Source organism: Halyomorpha halys, unplaced genomic scaffold (assembly GCF_000696795.3).
Source record: "Halyomorpha halys isolate HHAL.00 unplaced genomic scaffold, Hhal_1.1 Scaffold819.1, whole genome shotgun sequence".
Classification (NCBI taxonomy): domain Eukaryota; kingdom Metazoa; phylum Arthropoda; class Insecta; order Hemiptera; family Pentatomidae; genus Halyomorpha; species Halyomorpha halys.
Window position 1 is genome coordinate 531,797 of NW_027106888.1, and position 18,613 is coordinate 550,409.

Consider the following 18,613-nt stretch of genomic DNA (forward strand, 5'->3'; position numbering starts at 1 on the left):
TCATATTTTATTGTCAATTAAAGTATGGAAGAAAACAAAACACATATATAAGCATTCTCATCTATTTCATTTTTAATTAAAGATATGTTGATTGTTATAAGTACATAGCAGAAGCTTCATATGACATAAGCTATTATCACATTCAAACATATTTTAATTAAGAAACTTGATTTCTGAACTTGAAAATGCCACATTCCAAAGGAAATTTTCTTATTGTAATAGCTTGATACTACTTAATTAGCCAAGCTTAATTAATCATCTAATAACAAAATCTTTATAACAGTTGTAATATGATTTTCATTTTCAATTATTCATTTCAAAATGTCTGCAATTATTGATAGATGAGATAATGGTTAGAAATTCTGAATAATTTACATACTCGCACATATATATACAAATATGTTTGTTTGTGTATATATATATATATATATATATATATATATAATTTTTTCACAACGTACATATTTTATAGCTTCATTGAAACTAATAAAAATCTTTTGATTTATAATTTAAAATAGTTTATTCCCAACAGCAGTCTCATTAAAAATATCCACGAAATTTGAAAATTTCATTAGATTTTGATTTTGAAAATTAATCATTTAAAAAAAAACCTTAAGTAGCATGAAGATTAGAATAGATTTTAATGGATCAAAGAGCAGTAAGCAATATTTTAAATATGATTATTACAAAATAAATTTACGATCATTATGTAATTAATAAATAAGTGTTACTCAATCTATGAATATTTTCAAATCCAAAGATATTAGGTAAAGGCAGCTTCAGCTTTAAAAATGTTCTGTGATTTATGCAAAACTTTTTTTTCTTGTATGATATTAAGCTTCATAATCAGTCTGCTATTTATTGATCACTAGTTTTTAAACAATTAATTCATAAAATAAGATGTTAATTTACATTGTCCCAGTGAAGTCAAAACCAAAAAGATTAATAAACATCCAGGTATTATTTTTATAAGACATATCAGAACTGAAAAAACTACTACAATATTTATGACATCAGGCTTCGGCTTTAGAGTTATTTTGTAATATTTATTTTTGTTTAAAGACAAATGGAACACATTCTTTTTATCATATATAAACTAAATATTTATTAAATTTCAACTATGTTATGGAAATGTCAACTATGTGTCATGTATTAAATTGAAATACATTTGTAATTATTCTTTATTTTATACAGTTAAACAAAAATTGAATAAATAATGAAATGTTACATTTAATATAAAGTAAACATACATTTGAAATGATAACCAATGATAGATATGGACTTAACCCCAGAGTTGAGATGTCACAGCTTACTTCTTTGCTTTAATTTATGGAGAATTTAGAAGTAACCACTATAATCAGAAATGAAACTAATATTATGATTTTTTTTAATGATACATAAAGTTCTTTTATATTAAATAATTATTAAATTACAAGTTTATATTTACAATTAATTTTAATATTAATATCTGTTGTACCATTAAACCTATTTTAAAGACGATTAGTAAGATTTATAAAATAAATGCATTTGTTAACCAATTATTTTCTCACCTACACAAAATTAAGAAGTCCAAAACTAAAATGGATGATCAATGTTGAAAACAAAAAAAAACAAACTAAAAACTGAAGTATACACTTCTAAATAAAGGTCATTGAACTATTTTTCAGACTAGAATCCATCACCATTGGATAGAACACCACTTAATTAAAATTAAATTAAATCTGTACCGCTACAACCCATGAAGGGTCGGGGGTTCAGTACTTTGTATGGGAGTACTGTTAATAATCCAACGGTTGTGCAAGGAGGTGATCTGATCAGAATTACACTCGACTGTCAGATTTTTACCCAATTTAGGAGGCTGGGTGGACCCCAGCAGGGCTCTAGAATCCATAAGAGTTGTCTCACTGCTACAGTGTAATAGAAAACAATTTTCTGCCCAGCCGGATTCGAACTCGGGTCCTTGGAGTTAGTAGCCATGGGCCTTACACCATGGCTACCCGCAGCCCAGAATACCTCTAAAAACAATCTGAAAACCAGCCATGACTTTACCACACATTCAGACCATCAGATCTGCTAAACCATTGGTTATTAATACAGGAACCAACTCAGAAGAAGGGAAGTGCTATTTAAGATACTTCAGTTATAGAAAGTAGTATAGTGAACTTTACTTATTTAATGGCAACTTGACTTTATTATAAAAAGATGATAATAGTAAAAGCATAAGGTATACCATTTTCAAATCTATTAAAAACTTTCCCAAGACAAATTATTAGGTTGGTGCATATGAAAAGTCACATTTTTTTTTATAAGGAAATATTTCTCTTCCTGATTTCGTTATGCTTTTGTTTTTAGCATAACCTCATTTATAATCATACTGTCCATCACCAGAGTCATTTCAACAAAGGTGATTTTCTCATAAGTGTTCCTTTCTGTTATTTGTTTTGAATTTTGTGCCGATATGAATTCCACCGATCATTCGGTATGGTGATTTTTCACTACAAAACGAACCGTGAGAAGACCCAAAACGACCGTGACAGCCGCATACTTTACAGAGAACAATTGCGAAATTAAATGAATTGAAATATGAAGTTTTGCAGCGCCCAACCAATTCACCGGATCTTTTGTCAACCGACTTTCACTTTTTTAAACATTTGGATCTTTTAATACGGGCTAAAGAGTATAAAAATGAAGACAGCCTGGACACCCTGAGAAATTTGATATCTGAATTTACTGATTCTGAAAATCAGAAATTTTTTAAGACAGGCATCTAAGCTTTAAAGTCCCACTGGGAAAAGTGCATTGAAGTGAATGGAACATATTTTGATTAAATAAACTCTTATGAAAAAAGATATGCAGTTTTATATATTTACTTAAAAATCTGACATTTCGTATATACCAACCAAATAAAACTTTTTAAAATCAAATGAGACCATGTCCAAATCCAAAATTACGATTCTGCCATTGAAATCACAGTTAAATTTCAATTGCAATTAAATATGAGATAGGAATATCTTATATTTAATCCATCACATTTTAAGCATAGCCACAGGGGCTGGCTAATGTGTACAGCTAATGGGGATTAATAACCCTCTAGTTTCCTGTGCATAAGTACACAGAGAACAATACAACAAAGAATAAACTTGATTGATTTTAAGGAATACAATGAGACGTGGAAAATGGAATTTAAGACTTGTTACCTGGAAAGTACAGATTTTGAATGAAAAGAAGTAAGAACTGGTAAATGAATTCAGAATTGCCAGAATGGATCTACTTGGTACCGCTGAAACAAAAAAAAAAGGATTTGAACAATTTGAGGGCAGTCAAAAAGTATTTCATTTTCAGTACTTTGCAAAGAGAGGTGACAACATTAACAGCAACCCCATAGTTGTCAGAGACCTCAATAGCAGAGTGGGCCAAACCTTTTGGGACATAATGGTAAAAATAGCTAATAGAATGAAGGTGGATTGTTTTTTATTAGAGTTATTTTTGACCACATCTGGACCATCTTCCTTTTATTAATAACACACAGTCAATTAACAATTTTCCAGTAAAAATAGTTTGAATGATAATGGAGAATGAATCCTAAATTTATGAGTGAGAATGACCTGGTGATTAATAATACCTTCTTTCCCTATAAAAAAAAAAAAAGCCACAAGTGTACCAGAGAAGTACGCAACAGGAATGAAAGGCTGATCATCAACTACGTACTAGTAAAGTGGAAATTAAATCAAGGATTTCAAACAAGAAGAAACTACTCTTTTAATTCTGGACAAAATTTGGAATAAAAGAGTTGTGTGGAGGAAGTATGCTTTAAGAAGAAAACTATTAAATATAACAGGCTAAAGGAAAAAACAAATGGCCTAGTACTATCAGAAAGTGGAAAGAATACTACAAGATATTGGCTTCCCATGTGATAGCGATAATATTGATAAGAGCTGGGAAACACTTTAAAATATTTTATTTATTCACATTGCATAAAATGATGCAAAATTCACTTACAACCTCCCCTGGGCATTTGTGAGGCCCGTTAGTCAATGGGTGGCACTCACAAGAAATAGGTGTGGGAGTGACGAGCCCACCCTACGAAAAAAAACACGTTAAGAAATACATCGAGCGAGGATTTAGACCTCCATGGTCTGTTGCCCATTTAATAATAATAATAATAATAACTAAATAATAAATTAAAACAATATTATCATATATTGAAGCCTTCATGATTAAAAGGATATAACATATATGAAATAATACTTGGATAGGAAAGTTTGTGATTGATGAAATAGTTTCAATTGATCATAAAATGATTGCATTTGAATTGGAAAGGTTATGACAGACTGGGAAATAATTATACAAAACCAAAATGGTAATGTTCTTGTGGAAAGAATGGCTCAAAAGTAACTATCCATATGGAAAGAAACAAACTGTTTAAAAAAAAAGAATTTAAAGTGCTGACACCTCCTATTTCCTCACTCATCTTAATTTTGATAAAAATCTAACTGGTGTGGAACTGAGAAGAAAATCTGTAAAATAGTCCTATTTCTCCAACACACTGATATAACACATTATCTGCCTTATAACTACATACATATTAAAAAAGTAAAAAAAAAACAAAAACAGTTATATAGTTGTTTATATATTTTGTATATGAAGACAATCAAATTCTTGCAAGTGTATAAAAGAGTTTAGTGAAGCCTAAATTTGAAATAGACCTGTCAAGCTTACCAAGTAACAGCTTTCTGAGAACTATTTCACTATAATATTTATATATGATTGTTGCGCTTATATCTGCATATAAAATGCTAGAACTGAATACTTTCCTAAAGCTATCTCAAGCAAGAATCCAGTGAAAGATTACACATCCTATTCCACTATACAATAGTCTAAGGTATTTGTTTACTTCCTGAATAATCGTTGACCATTGCAACTGTTTTTCAACAGATCCTCTCACACTTTGGATCTAAATTAAGCTTTCAGCATAAGCTGTCATATTGCCTACCTGAAATTGACTCTGAGATGAGCACCTTTTTTCAACATTTTCCTTAAAATCAGCCTGTTACACTTGTTATAAACTTTAAAGTAAATATTTATCTTTCTTACTAATAATAAACTTAATTTAGTCAAATTGGTATTGTTAACAAAACCATTATATCAGTTGTTCTTACTGTAATTTTTAATTCTTACCTTATATAAATCCAGCTAAATTTCTTTTTGAAGAGATCTAATATTATCATTTTGACATCACAATTCATTACATAAGACAGTTTCAAAGTAGGATGATTCTTTTTTAAATAAGAGTATTTAGACTGCAATAAATATATTAGGCCATAAATGTGATAGAATTTCAGAACAATGGTTATTATTCTTTTCGATGTCAATCTAAAACAAAAAGAAGCCATTTCTAACTTAAAAGTAAATCATTATAAAACAAAAAATAAAAATGATCGTTTAATACTCAAACTTTTGATTCTAAAATCAACTGATTAATAACAATGTTCGTTGACCTAGTTGAACAAACACCATTCTACAGAAACGATCAACATTAATCAATTTAAACCCTGTTGTTTACTAAGACTTCATCAACCGAACTATTTTAGCTTCTATTACACTGTTTTAGTTTATCATAGATTAGCCCTTATCATAGTTTGCTTCAAATATTTCTCACATGAGGTAAGGAACTGAATATAATCTTGAAATGAATAAAATAAAAACTAAAAATCATTCTTTTTGCAATTACATCTTCCAATCACATTTTTTAAAAATGAACAATTTTACTTTTAGTAAGACTACTATTAATGCCAAATAAGAAATACCAATTTGAAAATAAATCGTATGTATCACATTTCATTCAGTTATAATAGAATATGATAAAATATATTCAATATTTATTCAAAAATAAATAAATAAAATTTAAAATAATCTATGAAATAATAATATATAAAATAAGGATTAAGAAAGGCACAATTTCAAATTCATTATTATTATTTACTAATTATTATTACAATAGAACCTTGCTTAAATATCTCTCCAAATTATTGACGGTGAAAAGAAAAAAAATTAAAGTTTTTCAATGAGTTAGTCAACTTAAATTAGTAAATGCTGAGATGACAGCATTTATGCTATCATCTGAACTAAAATGTTACCAACTTACAAAAGAGAGAACTCTTTTTACTACAGTGAACTTTTGGGGAATAGGAGGGTTACAGAAACAAATGAAGATTAACAGGTTAATATTTATATATTGCCAATATTAACAGCGAATATCTATAGTGTGTGAATATATATGTTTGTTTAACCTGTCTATTTGCATTTTAACTTATTTATTCATTTCTTTTAACTGACTTTTTGTTTTTTTTTAATTTATATATTAGTTTTTTTAGACTTATTTATTTGTTATATAATTATATATAAATAATTTACTGTATAATTTCAAGTATTAAGAAGATGGTCAGGGTTGTGGTCAAAAAGAACAAAAATAAAAGAAAAACACTTAGTAGAATAGTTGTTAACTATTTTTGTTCTTTTCAACCACAACCCTGATCAACTTCTTCATATTTATGTATTTGTATTTTTAAAACTAATTGACTGCTGTGACTATTGTATCTTTAATTCATTTTTACATAACTATCTTATGATAAATTCTTTTAATTTGGGTAACGGATCAATAGAAAAACATAGTTAAAATATATAATGTATTAAGAATATAGACGATTATTGTTTGAAAAAGGAAAAGGTAGGAAAAAAAAATTGCTTTTGTATCATGTAAATATATGTAGTTTATATATGTCCAGTCATGGCTTAATGGGTACACTGTGTATTGTAGCAACCCAATGTATTTGGACAGCTTGGCCCAATAAACCATTTCTCTATATATACACATACCACAAGATTTTCCAATACTAGGATTTTTTTTTAATATATCTTTTTCTTTAAATATCTTCTAATTTCATACAAATACACAGACAATTCATTTCTAAAATAGAATCCTTTTCCATAATTAATGCAGAGAATAGAAAACAAATGCTCTGTAAATTACGAATGTTTAGTAGTGATACTTTTTTTTTTTTAAGTTCTGCTTATAAGGTATAATTTAGTTAGTATACTAGATTTTTTGTTCATTTATGTTACATCTTCTGCAGAAGTAGTTTACAGTAATAAGCAAATCGAAATGTGTGAGAAAAAAAACAGTTGTAGTGACATTGAAAGATATATTAAAAGCATTACAAAAGTTTGATAATGTACTAGTGTTAGTGAAAAAGCTAAAAACCTTTAAACAGCATAATTAAAGATAGGGAAACAAAACTATTAAAAACTGAACAGTTATAATACTTAAATAATTAAGCATATATTTAGAAATTTTGATTTAAAGCATTTATAAATTTAATTTAAAGATATATTAACATACATATGACCTACAGATTAATAATTGATCTATTAACAATTATTTTTATAGTGTGTTTCAATTTTTATCTAATATAATTGTTAAATTAATATTGACGCTCTCACGTTATAGGTGATACCTTGTTCCCATTCAGGATGGATAAGCAGGGTTCTATTATATTATTATTTGGTCTTAAAACCCAATCATTGAGTAAAGGTTTTTCTCAACAAAGATTACCAGTCTTCTCTATATTTTTTTCATATTCTCGCTATAGAGCCTAGAATATCCAATCTGCCTCATATAAATGCTCCAATAGGGTTTTAAATAGGATTTGAACTGACTCTATCCTTGCTTAATGATCTTTCTAGTTCAGCTTTAATAGCTTGATGAGTGAAAGGTTAAGGAATCACTACATTAGGCACTTAATTCCTCCTTTCTATATGATTTGTTTAAATTGTAAATGCAGTTATTTATATTGTAAAAGTAATATATTATTCTTAACATCTTCCTCTGAAATCTGAGGAGAGATTGTTACTGGTATTTAGCATTGTCATTACAATACAATAAATTTCTGGAAACCATCATCAAGAGAAAACTGATGAAAAACCAAATAATTGTAGGTAAACTTTACTCGAACTATAAACTGAAGCTCAAAATATTTGGGGGACAATAGACTGAAGAACTAGAAATACTTTATAAATGAGGCATAGTTTTAATGGTGACGTATAGATACTAGTAGATTATAGGTTTTACATTTAATATAAAAAGCTAGAAAGACTGATAGAAATTATAATGATGCAAAGGTAAAATGTCATTTCATTAAAAGGAGTTTGTGCATGACCCAAAATAATTTATTGCTACGTTTAACAAATATATAAAAGAAACAGCTTATGGTACTGAACAAAGGAGCAAATGAAGTAGATGACAATGAATACTCTTTGTATATCAAACAAAGGACACATTCTCCTCAACATTATAGTTGCACCAGGCTATATTTTAAATTTATTTTCCTAATTATTTATAATATAAGGCTGGGCCTGCATGTATGTGTTTTCTCTTGATTGTAATAATCTTTTTTTCAAATAAATGCTAGACATTACCTAAACAGACTATAAAATTTACATTATTGTTTGCTAAAACTAAAAAATAGCAGGAAACGGTGTTATTTAAAATGGTGCTAGAAATCATTATGAGGTAAATTTAAACCTAGGTTAAGTAGGATGATATTTTGTTGCTTAGTAGAAATAAAAACAGGAAATATAGATAAAACAAATACATTATGGATTATATTGGAAATGTGCAAGTACCATTTCAGCATAGATTTTACAAAACAAAACTGTTGTTCCTAGACTTTTGACTAGTAGTGTATATTTCATATGTAGGTAAGTAAAAGTAAGCAAAAAAACCTAGTGCACACATCATACATCGTTACCTATAATCCTACTTTAAGATGAAATTAACCCTTGTATGTTTCAAAACAGCAAATTCTTTATTATTCAGGATGGCAATATCACCCTTCACTATATATTTTATATATCTAAGTAAGTAAAAGTAAAGTTTGTCTCTTATAACAACCGTTATAACACAAAAACTTTATTTATTTATTTTCTCCCTCACTTAATTATCATATTCTTTTATATTTCATATCTATCCATTATTTATTACTGCTAACAATGATAGATGGTTAATTATTTCAAATGAACAAAATTTAAGTTGCTTTAGAGGTTTTTTTTTAATTCAACATATAAACCCAATCAGACTACTTCAATGACAATAAGTCTTAGCTGAAACTAAATACTGCTTAATTGTACATTGATATGATAAGTTTAATCAAAATTGTTAGTTGTTTTCAAGAAAATGGTAAAAAAGTGTAAAATCCAAGATACAAAGTGGCACTTCTGGTAGGTGGATTTTAGTAAAAAAGTTGCTTTAGCATCCCAGGTGTATATCTATCTTAAATATATAATTCAGAACTATACAACTTTCTGTTCATACACACACATCTACGCGCCCACCATTTATATTTTGTAAATAGGTAAGTTAAATTAAAAATAAAGACATACTGATTTTGATAAAGAGGCATAAGTGTCAAATATGGTAGAAAGTGAGAAGTACTGGAAGTTGCCAAAGCAATTCCACAAGATTTGTTTTTTAAACTGTCATTATATAAGTAATATAAAACCCTGTAAGTTTTGAGACTATAGTAGCTTTAGTTACATATATATAGAGAGATTTTATAAAAATATTTGAGTTTTTATTATTAATTTTCTGATATTATATAATATCCAAATCTATCTATTGTAGGTTAATCTTTTTCCTCAAATCTTGGAATCATATTACTTCAGCAAAGTAACTCCAGGTCTGAGTGAAATATTGTTTAGTAGTTGGTACAATATTGGTGAACTTAGAAGCTGAAATGTTTTTTCCATATTCATTTGATTTAAATCTAATACATTTAGTTACTATTGAAAACTTAAATTTTTTTATTAAGTCAAATTAAAGAACTTTCAGAGTCTAAATGAAATATAAGTAAACAAAAATACAACAGAGGCAGCGAATTTATGACAGAAAAAAACAATTATACAGATAAGATCAGAATTGCTCAAATAATCAAGCAGAAAAACTGGCAGTATTAACCTATTCAATGCCAAGAACATTCCATGTTTCTATCCCTTGTGGCCACTGGGCAAAGTTTCTTGTTTTGTTTTTTAATGGTATTTTTGTAATCAAATTACTTTCTAAAACACAAGAAAAATAATAAAAAAATTCTTTCCGAATATTTTTTTTTTTTTTATAACAACAGGTGTGATTGCTAGCACGTCACACAAGAAGCAAGAAGCACAGAGTCCTTCTTTATAAAGTAGGACGTAATTGTTAGGATCAATAAAGTATTATAATTATAAGTATCAATTATTTTCAATATTTTTAACTCAATAGCTTAAAACTTTAGTAACATTCATTGGAACTTAAAATTAATTTAAAATTTGGTATGAAGTTTGGCAAATTTTATTTTTAAATTATATTTGAACAGTATAATGTTCAAAATGTTCCTTTCAGTGATGTAATTGTTTTTATTAGGTTTTTCAATGCCTATGAAAATTTAGCAAAAACAGCTGGTAGTAATAATTAAAGTCTTATAAATATTGTTTAGTCTCATTTACCTTTGTTGAAATATATTTACTAACCAAAATAGTTGAAAAGTAGGACAAATATAGGCAACAATAAATTGAAGGACAAATAACCAGATACATCTTAAATATTACCCCACTAAACACTACAACAGAACCAAAAATATCGATTATAAATTGATCCAATTCCTTTCAGAACATGGATTAAAAAAACAATACCTAAACAGATCATATTTAAAAACATAGAAGTATGTAAATACAATGTAATAAAACCTTTAGAACCGCCCAATTACTATCACAATGTGGCAGCTAAACACTACCTTAATCATTTTAAAATTAACACAATGATGGACGAGTAGATGTCATATACTTCATAATGTTTAATGTTCATAAATGCAATCTATTTAACACGAGAACTAATTAGAAATATACCATTGAAACAAGAAAAAATGGCCTGATACAAAAAATTTAAAACTGACTAGTTTTCTTGAGTAAATAAACTTTTACAAACTGACAAACCCTCTCAGGGTAACCAAAGTAATTTCTAGCTGTTCTCTATTCTATTATTATTCAATTTTATTTGAGTTTTATTGTCTATTTGTGTTATATTGTTTGTGTTTCCTTAAATATGTTTCTTCATTCTGTCAATTTGTTTTTGTTTTTTCTTTCAGTAAACACAATAATGATAATTTGTTTATATTAACATAAAAATCATGTAGGATGCCATCAAGGCATGAAGCATACCAAATGTAAATAAATGGTTTATACATGGGTTAACTATACAAGAAAAAGACATAAAATATATATATGTATATATACACACACACATATACATATACATTTATATTTATAAAACATAAATCACTTAATTACCTTTTTGTGATAGCCATAGGTTTTATTTCCATTAGTTACAAAAGGGCTTTGGCTGAAAAATAGTTAATTATTATTTTCTGGAAAAAATGAACTAATCTTTTTTTCTCTTTTTAAATAATACATTACTCATTAAGTACCCTTTTGGGGAAGAGTGAGAACTGATTCAGTTATAGGGGAAGAGCCTAAATCTTCTAATAATTTCCTAGATCTTGTAGGCATATCCGGAAGAAGAGGCATAGCATGAGGAGTGCTGAAATCAGTTACAGGGGAAAAATCTGTTAACCGTTCATAAACCCCCGATGTATAATCATCCGTTCTAAACGTGGATGCAATCCTGTCCATTGAACGATCTTCAGGTGTTCTATGATAAGCATAGTCAGATTCTCTTCCTATCAAATCATCAATGGACTTCAATACACTTGACATAGCATAATCACCAGACAGTGTTGGTGTGTTTCCCAAAGGAGCATATCCTATATAAAGAAAAAAAATATTTGAAATTTTCTTCCTGATCAATTTATACACAGAAACTTTAAAAAAGTACCAAGAGTTATAAATGTTCACCCTTTTAAGATATTAATTGTGATTTTGTTTTTTTACCTCTAACAATAATATTATAATGCCAAAATTAAAGATAAATTTCTATGAAAAAACGACAATGAGGAAACTTCATTAAAAACACTAAAGCTGTGTTATTTAAAAATTAAAATAAATAAAGGGTCTAAAGAGTCAGCCACCAAATTCAAATATGTACTTTAAATATATAATGACTAAAATTCAACTTATTACTATAATGTGTGATATACTTAAAAATTAAACAAGTGATGTAACTACAAAAATATATTTTTATAAATTCCATACAAGAAATTGATTATCGCAAAAATTAAATATTATATATAAAATTATATTTTTCTTCTGTAGACTATATTATTTTTTTCCCACAAATCCCTATGAGAACCATTTATGGAATTACAATCATAGTCACTGCTTAGAAAGTATAAGTCTGACTTTTTATAGACACACTCACACACACATACATATATATATATATATATATATATGAGTTAAGCTATATCAGCCTATTAAATATTTCTTGTAAAAACCTTTATTTAGAAAACACATCATATGTTGTATTTTTTTAACTTTATAAAGCAGCAACCCAGATACTTTCAGAAATACGGAAGTTGACATATATCCGAATCAAGAGAACAATAATATAATTTTGAAGAAAATTTACTTATTTGATTTTTAAGAAACACTTAACCAGTGCAGCCCATAGAAGATCCTTGGGTTTCAGTACTTTGTAATGAACTAACAAAGACCAACTATTGTGCAAGGAGGTAATCAGGTTAGGATCACTCTCAACCATGAGGTTTTCCCCCAAATTAAAAAGATTCCCCTTTTATAAAAGCTAGGTGTGCCTCAGAAGGGTGTTGATCCACAGCTCATATAACATAATAAATTCTATCTCTGGGGCTTGAATTCAGTCCTGGGAAAAAGAAGCACAGTGCCTTACTCACTGACCCGTCCCTACATTTAATATATCTCATTCAAAAGTCTCAATCTACCAAAATCCTTTTATAAAACATTTAGAAACTGTTATTAATATCAATATTTCATTGCTAATTAAGATTTCTATTCCTCTACTGATTTTCATAAATAATTTTTATAATTTTAGCAATTATACAGCTCACCATCTTGGTCACTATGTCTCATAGATTATGCCAATGGTCACATATTATGCCTTTTTGCATATAAAGCGAAGTGCACGAGTGTCCTTCCTACCTCATTATTTAGGATAAACATTTATTTTTGTAGTCAATGTCTAGTTTATATTAAAGCCTGTTTTTTTATCAAAGACTGTCACTTTATTAATATACTGTTTAAGATTATCTAATATCATTGTTTCAATTTCACAAATTACCTCTCCAGTTCCTGATTAGTAAAAATGGCCATTAATTTTAAATATAGTAAAATTCAGTGCACCATTGCTACGATCACATTAAAAATATATCATTTTAGTATGTAAAACAATATATATTATTACTATGAAATAGATTTTTCAGAAGACCAACTGGTTCAATACCAAAGATATATATTCTCTGAGAAGTCCTTTAATTTTGATAGTCATAATTTGAAGTCAAAGTATGTTTTAACATACTTTAGTGCTAACTTAATATTTTATAATTCGGCATTTTTTTTTAAAATTCAATTAACTCCTTAACTAACTATTGATTTATTATTACTGAATATAATGATTCTTCTTCAAATGATTGTTAAATTAATCTTGAAGAAAAAACAGTTATAATATTCAGGTTACTTGAGCGAAATCCTTCCAAAACCAAATTAGTCTTATATCACATATCACATTCCTCGTTAATTTGATAATGAATGAAGATACAAAGTCTGACAAACTTAATATCAACATGTGTGCAGGTAAACTGAATTATGTAAGTTGGACATTTGCTAAATTGTTGAAATGAAAATATGTCTGAAACACATTAAAACAATAAAGAACTTCTTAAGAAAACACATATATTAAATTGTATTGCACATAACTAAAAAAAAAAATATTCCAGCCAAACTTTAGTGAGCTTCGTAATACCCAATTATTGTTGATAAAACATTATTATTAGTTTGAGGAATTGATATTTTGACTGTTGACATATTTCCTTAATATTTTAAATCTCTTCAGTAGCATTGAACTATAAAAACTAGAGGAAATAAAAATATATTACTTCAAGTAATTTAAAAGTTAAGATTAACACAAGAAAACATAACCTATAAACCACTTTAAAACAAATATAATTCCATGATGAAATTTCATAAGTTTTGAACATTAACTGGAAAAATTTATCAACTAAATACTCATGAGGACCCAGTGTACATAACAAAAGAAAAAACTCTAATAAATTCTTAAAAATAATGATTTATAATTGCAATATTGGACTTCTAAAGAATTATATAATACTATAACTCATATTATTTTTTCTGTATTTTATTTATATGATCTTTTTAACTGCTAAGGAAATAATCTAGAAACAAATTCTTGATACTCCCTATTCGGTGACCATCAAAACCACTTTGCCTGAAGTTCCATACAGGAAGTCCCAACAAAAAATTTGATGATTGCAGCAATGGGGAGAGATGGATGTTTAGATAACAAATATAGGAGCTGTGAAGAATTTTATAATTTAGAATTAATTAAAGTAAAGGTCTAAGAGATTTAAGTTAATAGATAATTGAACATACTATTCTTTTTATTTATGATTCTTTGAAATTACTAGATCATCAATCTCAGGTCATAAAGAAATAATTGAAGAGATAAGAGAAAATATTAGAATGACTATTTAGAAAAGTCGTAACATAAGAATTAAATGTAAACCCCTCACTTTTTAAGTAGTAAGGTTAGGGATGAGATAGTGATCCGTAAGGAGAGAATGGAAAAATGGTATAATTTTGAAAGTAAGGACTTGAGAAGTCTTCAAGAGGACAACAATATGCTTTGATAAGAATTAAAGGTTGTTATTATTTCCAAATGATTATGAGAAAAACAAATCAGTCCCACAACAGCCTATGGAGGGACTGGTAAGCAAGTACAGTTAAACTGTATCCACACCCGGCACGCAGAACTGGATAACTTTTAATTTCATTTACCTATAAACAGATAATATAGTATGGGAAAGTATTGCTATTGTAGAAAATTTCTGATTCAAGTTTTAGAATGACAAGTTTGCTGTGTGTGTGACTCTCTTTATGTATGTATGTCAACAACATAGATCGAAAATGAAAATTTGTACTTAACTGAAATAACATATTGTAGGCAGGTATACACCAAGGATGTTAGAGTAACGTTTTTGTTAGAATCAAACAAACCAGAAGTGCCACTATAATCAATTTTACACATCTTTTTTATTATATTGAAAACAGTTGCAACAATTTAGATAAAACTCAGTAAATCGATGTACTATTAAGTGGTTTTTAATATTATTTAATGGTAATTAATATTTTCCTTATTAAAAATTTGGGAAGGGTTTAAACGCCAAATTTTCAACAAATCTTCCTCTAAAGTACCTTTGATTTTGTTTATTTGAAATAATTAACAATCTCTCATCATTAGTAGTAATAAAAACAGATAAATACAAACTAGATAACAATGTTATAATTAAATAAAGGAGAAAAAGAGTTTTTACCTGACCAGCCGAGATAAGAATCAAGACTGGCTGGGAAATCTGTGTGGGCATGTCAACAGTGTAGATCAAAAATGAAAAAGTAAAAAACTGAAATTATGTATTTAAGGTAGGTAAATGCCTGGGATGTTATAGCAACTTTGACTTACTGGAAGTGCCATTCTATATCATTAACTTTACCATCTTAACTAAAATGGTTCCAAATATTTTGATTAAATGCATCATATTTAATTTTGAAAATACTTACATTAACGAACATTTCAAGCTAGTGTTGTTTAAATTAATAAAACTTTAAATTTGACCTGAAAAAAATTAAAATAAAAGTAATAAAGAAACTCATTTTATTTTTTAATTTCTAAAAACATTTGATAAAAAAAAAAATTATCAAGCTTATTTTCTTTTAATATTATTTTAAAGCTCATTAATTATTATATATAAGCAAACAAAAAATTAAAATAAAGGAAATGTTTAAAAGTGCGTGTGTGAAAACAAAATCCTGTCCAAATACAGCATATGTATGATGTACGAACATGGGCTGGATATTGGAGAGTGTATTCAGAGTTGTACAAGATTGCAAGGTCCGCCATCCAAACCATGTGCAGAAACCCAAGTTTCTTTTTTTTTTTTTTATTAAGCTCAGTTCTGCATGCCTGGTGTGAATATAGCTTAAGAAGTACCTGATTTTCAACCCAACAATTCATTATTCATGGCAGATGGTTAAAACAGCAAAGTGCTCTAGCTCTTTAATTTATTTTAGGGCTGAATGGAACTAGAAAATGTCTGTCCCATAGTAGCCTGCACCCTGAAAAACTTCACCAAGTTTCTTTTAAGAGAAAGTTTTGTGTACCTCCCAGAATTTGAATCAGGGTCCTCCAGTTTATAACAAAAACCTCTAACTAATAGACTATCTCACTACCCCTTTATTCACAATTCATATTTAAAATCATAGAACAAAATAAGTTGTTCGTTTAGAGTACCTAACTCAGCACTTTCTCTCAAACGTGCTAATCGTAGAAGTTCTTCATGCAGTCTTGCATTCTCCTCAATTTGCTGACGTCGTCGAGCAATCTCTGCTTTGATTTTAGCCTTCTTCTGTTCTCTACTTAAAGTATCATCTTCCTCATCACTTCCATAAGGAGATGGTTGCCAAGAACGGGGCTTATGGTGTTTACTCACATCACGATGCCTAATATCCAAGCTATCACTATATCTCCTCATATCATACCTAAAAAAAAAAAAATGAAAAGTGAAAAGTGAAAATATATTATTGTTATTCATAACATTGAATATTAATCAATATGATTGAACTATAGATTCATTACAAAAAAAAGTTCTCAAATCAATATATGGCCTTCAAAATTCTTTTCTGGTCAGCATCTAGTAGACACAACACCAATGTTAAAAAAACAAGGAGATATAGCCAGGGCCTTGTCTTCTATATAGGACTTTGAAATGGCCAAATTTTAAGTTTATTCCTGAGTTACAGTTCTGAGACATGGACATTGAGCAAGTTAGATGAATCTGTTTACTAATTCACAAAAAGGAAGTTCCTCCAACTGATCTTTAGAATCATGCAGAACAAAGAATGGTGTTGAAGGACAAATCAAGAAGTGCATTCTCTCTTCAAGGAACCATTCAAGATTCATTCTTCTCAGAAAATTAAGGTGGGGTAGACATCTAGCAAGGATGATTGAAGCTCCCATCCCAAAAAGATTCTTCTGGAAGAATTTCATGACCTAGGAGTAAATAAAGACCAAGGATATCATAGCTAGATGGAATTTCCTACGATGTCCTGACATTGCTTGGGTACAGCACTGACATTGCTTATGTATTGCACTGGAACAAAAGATACATGGTGTAGGCTGATCCAGAGGGCTTGAGCTCAGTAATGAGTTGTTGAACCTCTGAGAGATAAATAAACTAAACATAAATCTCACAAAACTATAAACTAAAACAATTTTTCTCTGAAGACAGAGAGACCAAGCTTACTAAAAAATCTTTAATAACATTGGTTTCTGAACTCTACACTATTTGAGGTACAATTCAAACATCAGCACACATAACACCAGTGTTATGTGTGTTGCAATTTTGACCCAACCCTGTTAGATTACAAGTTTTAACAAACTATATTAAAATGTTTTAATATACTCCTCCTCTGAAGGGTTACTATGAAGGAGCAGTATTATTATTACATTTATTATAAATTAAATTACAAAATATAGACATTTTTATAGGGTAAAACCTATTGGAGTGAAACAAAAAATGCTTCATTTCTTTATGAAATAAAATTAAATATTTGATATGCTTCAAATAAAGAATAATAGCCTACAAAAAACATTAATAGTGTTTTGGGACAAACATTTTGTCTTCAACATTACAGCTACCAAAATAAGCTACTATGATGGTCTACTTCTTCTTTGTAGTATTTAATCTTTTATAAATTTTGCTTCATACATGTATGCTGAATAAATAATTCTGAAAAAATGAATTAAACAGAAAATATTGTTAAACAGAAGTTAAATAAAATCTACAAAGAAAATTTTAAAAAATAAAGAAACGGGGGTAGATTAATTTCATTAGATATTTTTAACCTTCTTGAAATTTACATAAACAAATTTACTTTTATTTTAAAGTAAATTTTTAAAAACCTTACCTTATTTGATCACTGTTCATATGATCTTTATCTAAAACACTATTTATTGCGGTTTCCCTGAGTGCACCACCTGCTATGGCATATGAAGCAAGATATGGGTGAGATGTATCCCATTCTGAAAGTTTTCCATCATCAATTGATTCATATTCAAATGATTTATAAGGTGGTCGAAGTGATGGATGTACGACTCCATAATATCCCTAAGTAATAAAGATTACAGTTTCTCAATTATAATATGCTAATGAAGTGTCTAATGGATGTATAATTTAAAGTATACTTAAATTAGATATTGGCAGAAGGAATACAATTTATATAGCATACTTAAATATAAAATATCTATCAATATCAAACCAATATCTAATTTAAATATACTGTGTCAGTAAACTTATAAATT

General features: G+C 28.2%; 1 protein-coding gene across 4 annotated transcripts in view; it reads right to left on the reverse strand.

The window, feature by feature from the left end:
* Positions 1-584: 584 nt before the first annotated feature.
* The window catches only part of LOC106686443 (interaptin), a gene marked incomplete at both ends in the record, with an annotated part of 58,728 nt that continues 40,699 nt past the window's right edge, over positions 585-18,613 (reverse strand). For 3 of the 4 annotated variants that reach the window (XM_014429763.3, XM_014429760.3, XM_067045209.1), the window contains 6 exon segments: positions 585-1,351; positions 5,179-5,373; positions 11,377-11,428; positions 11,514-11,849; positions 16,544-16,791; positions 18,220-18,419. In XM_014429763.3, coding sequence (XP_014285249.1) covers positions 11,412-11,428; positions 11,514-11,849; positions 16,544-16,791; positions 18,220-18,419 — 801 coding nt within the window. 4 annotated transcript variants of the gene reach the window in all.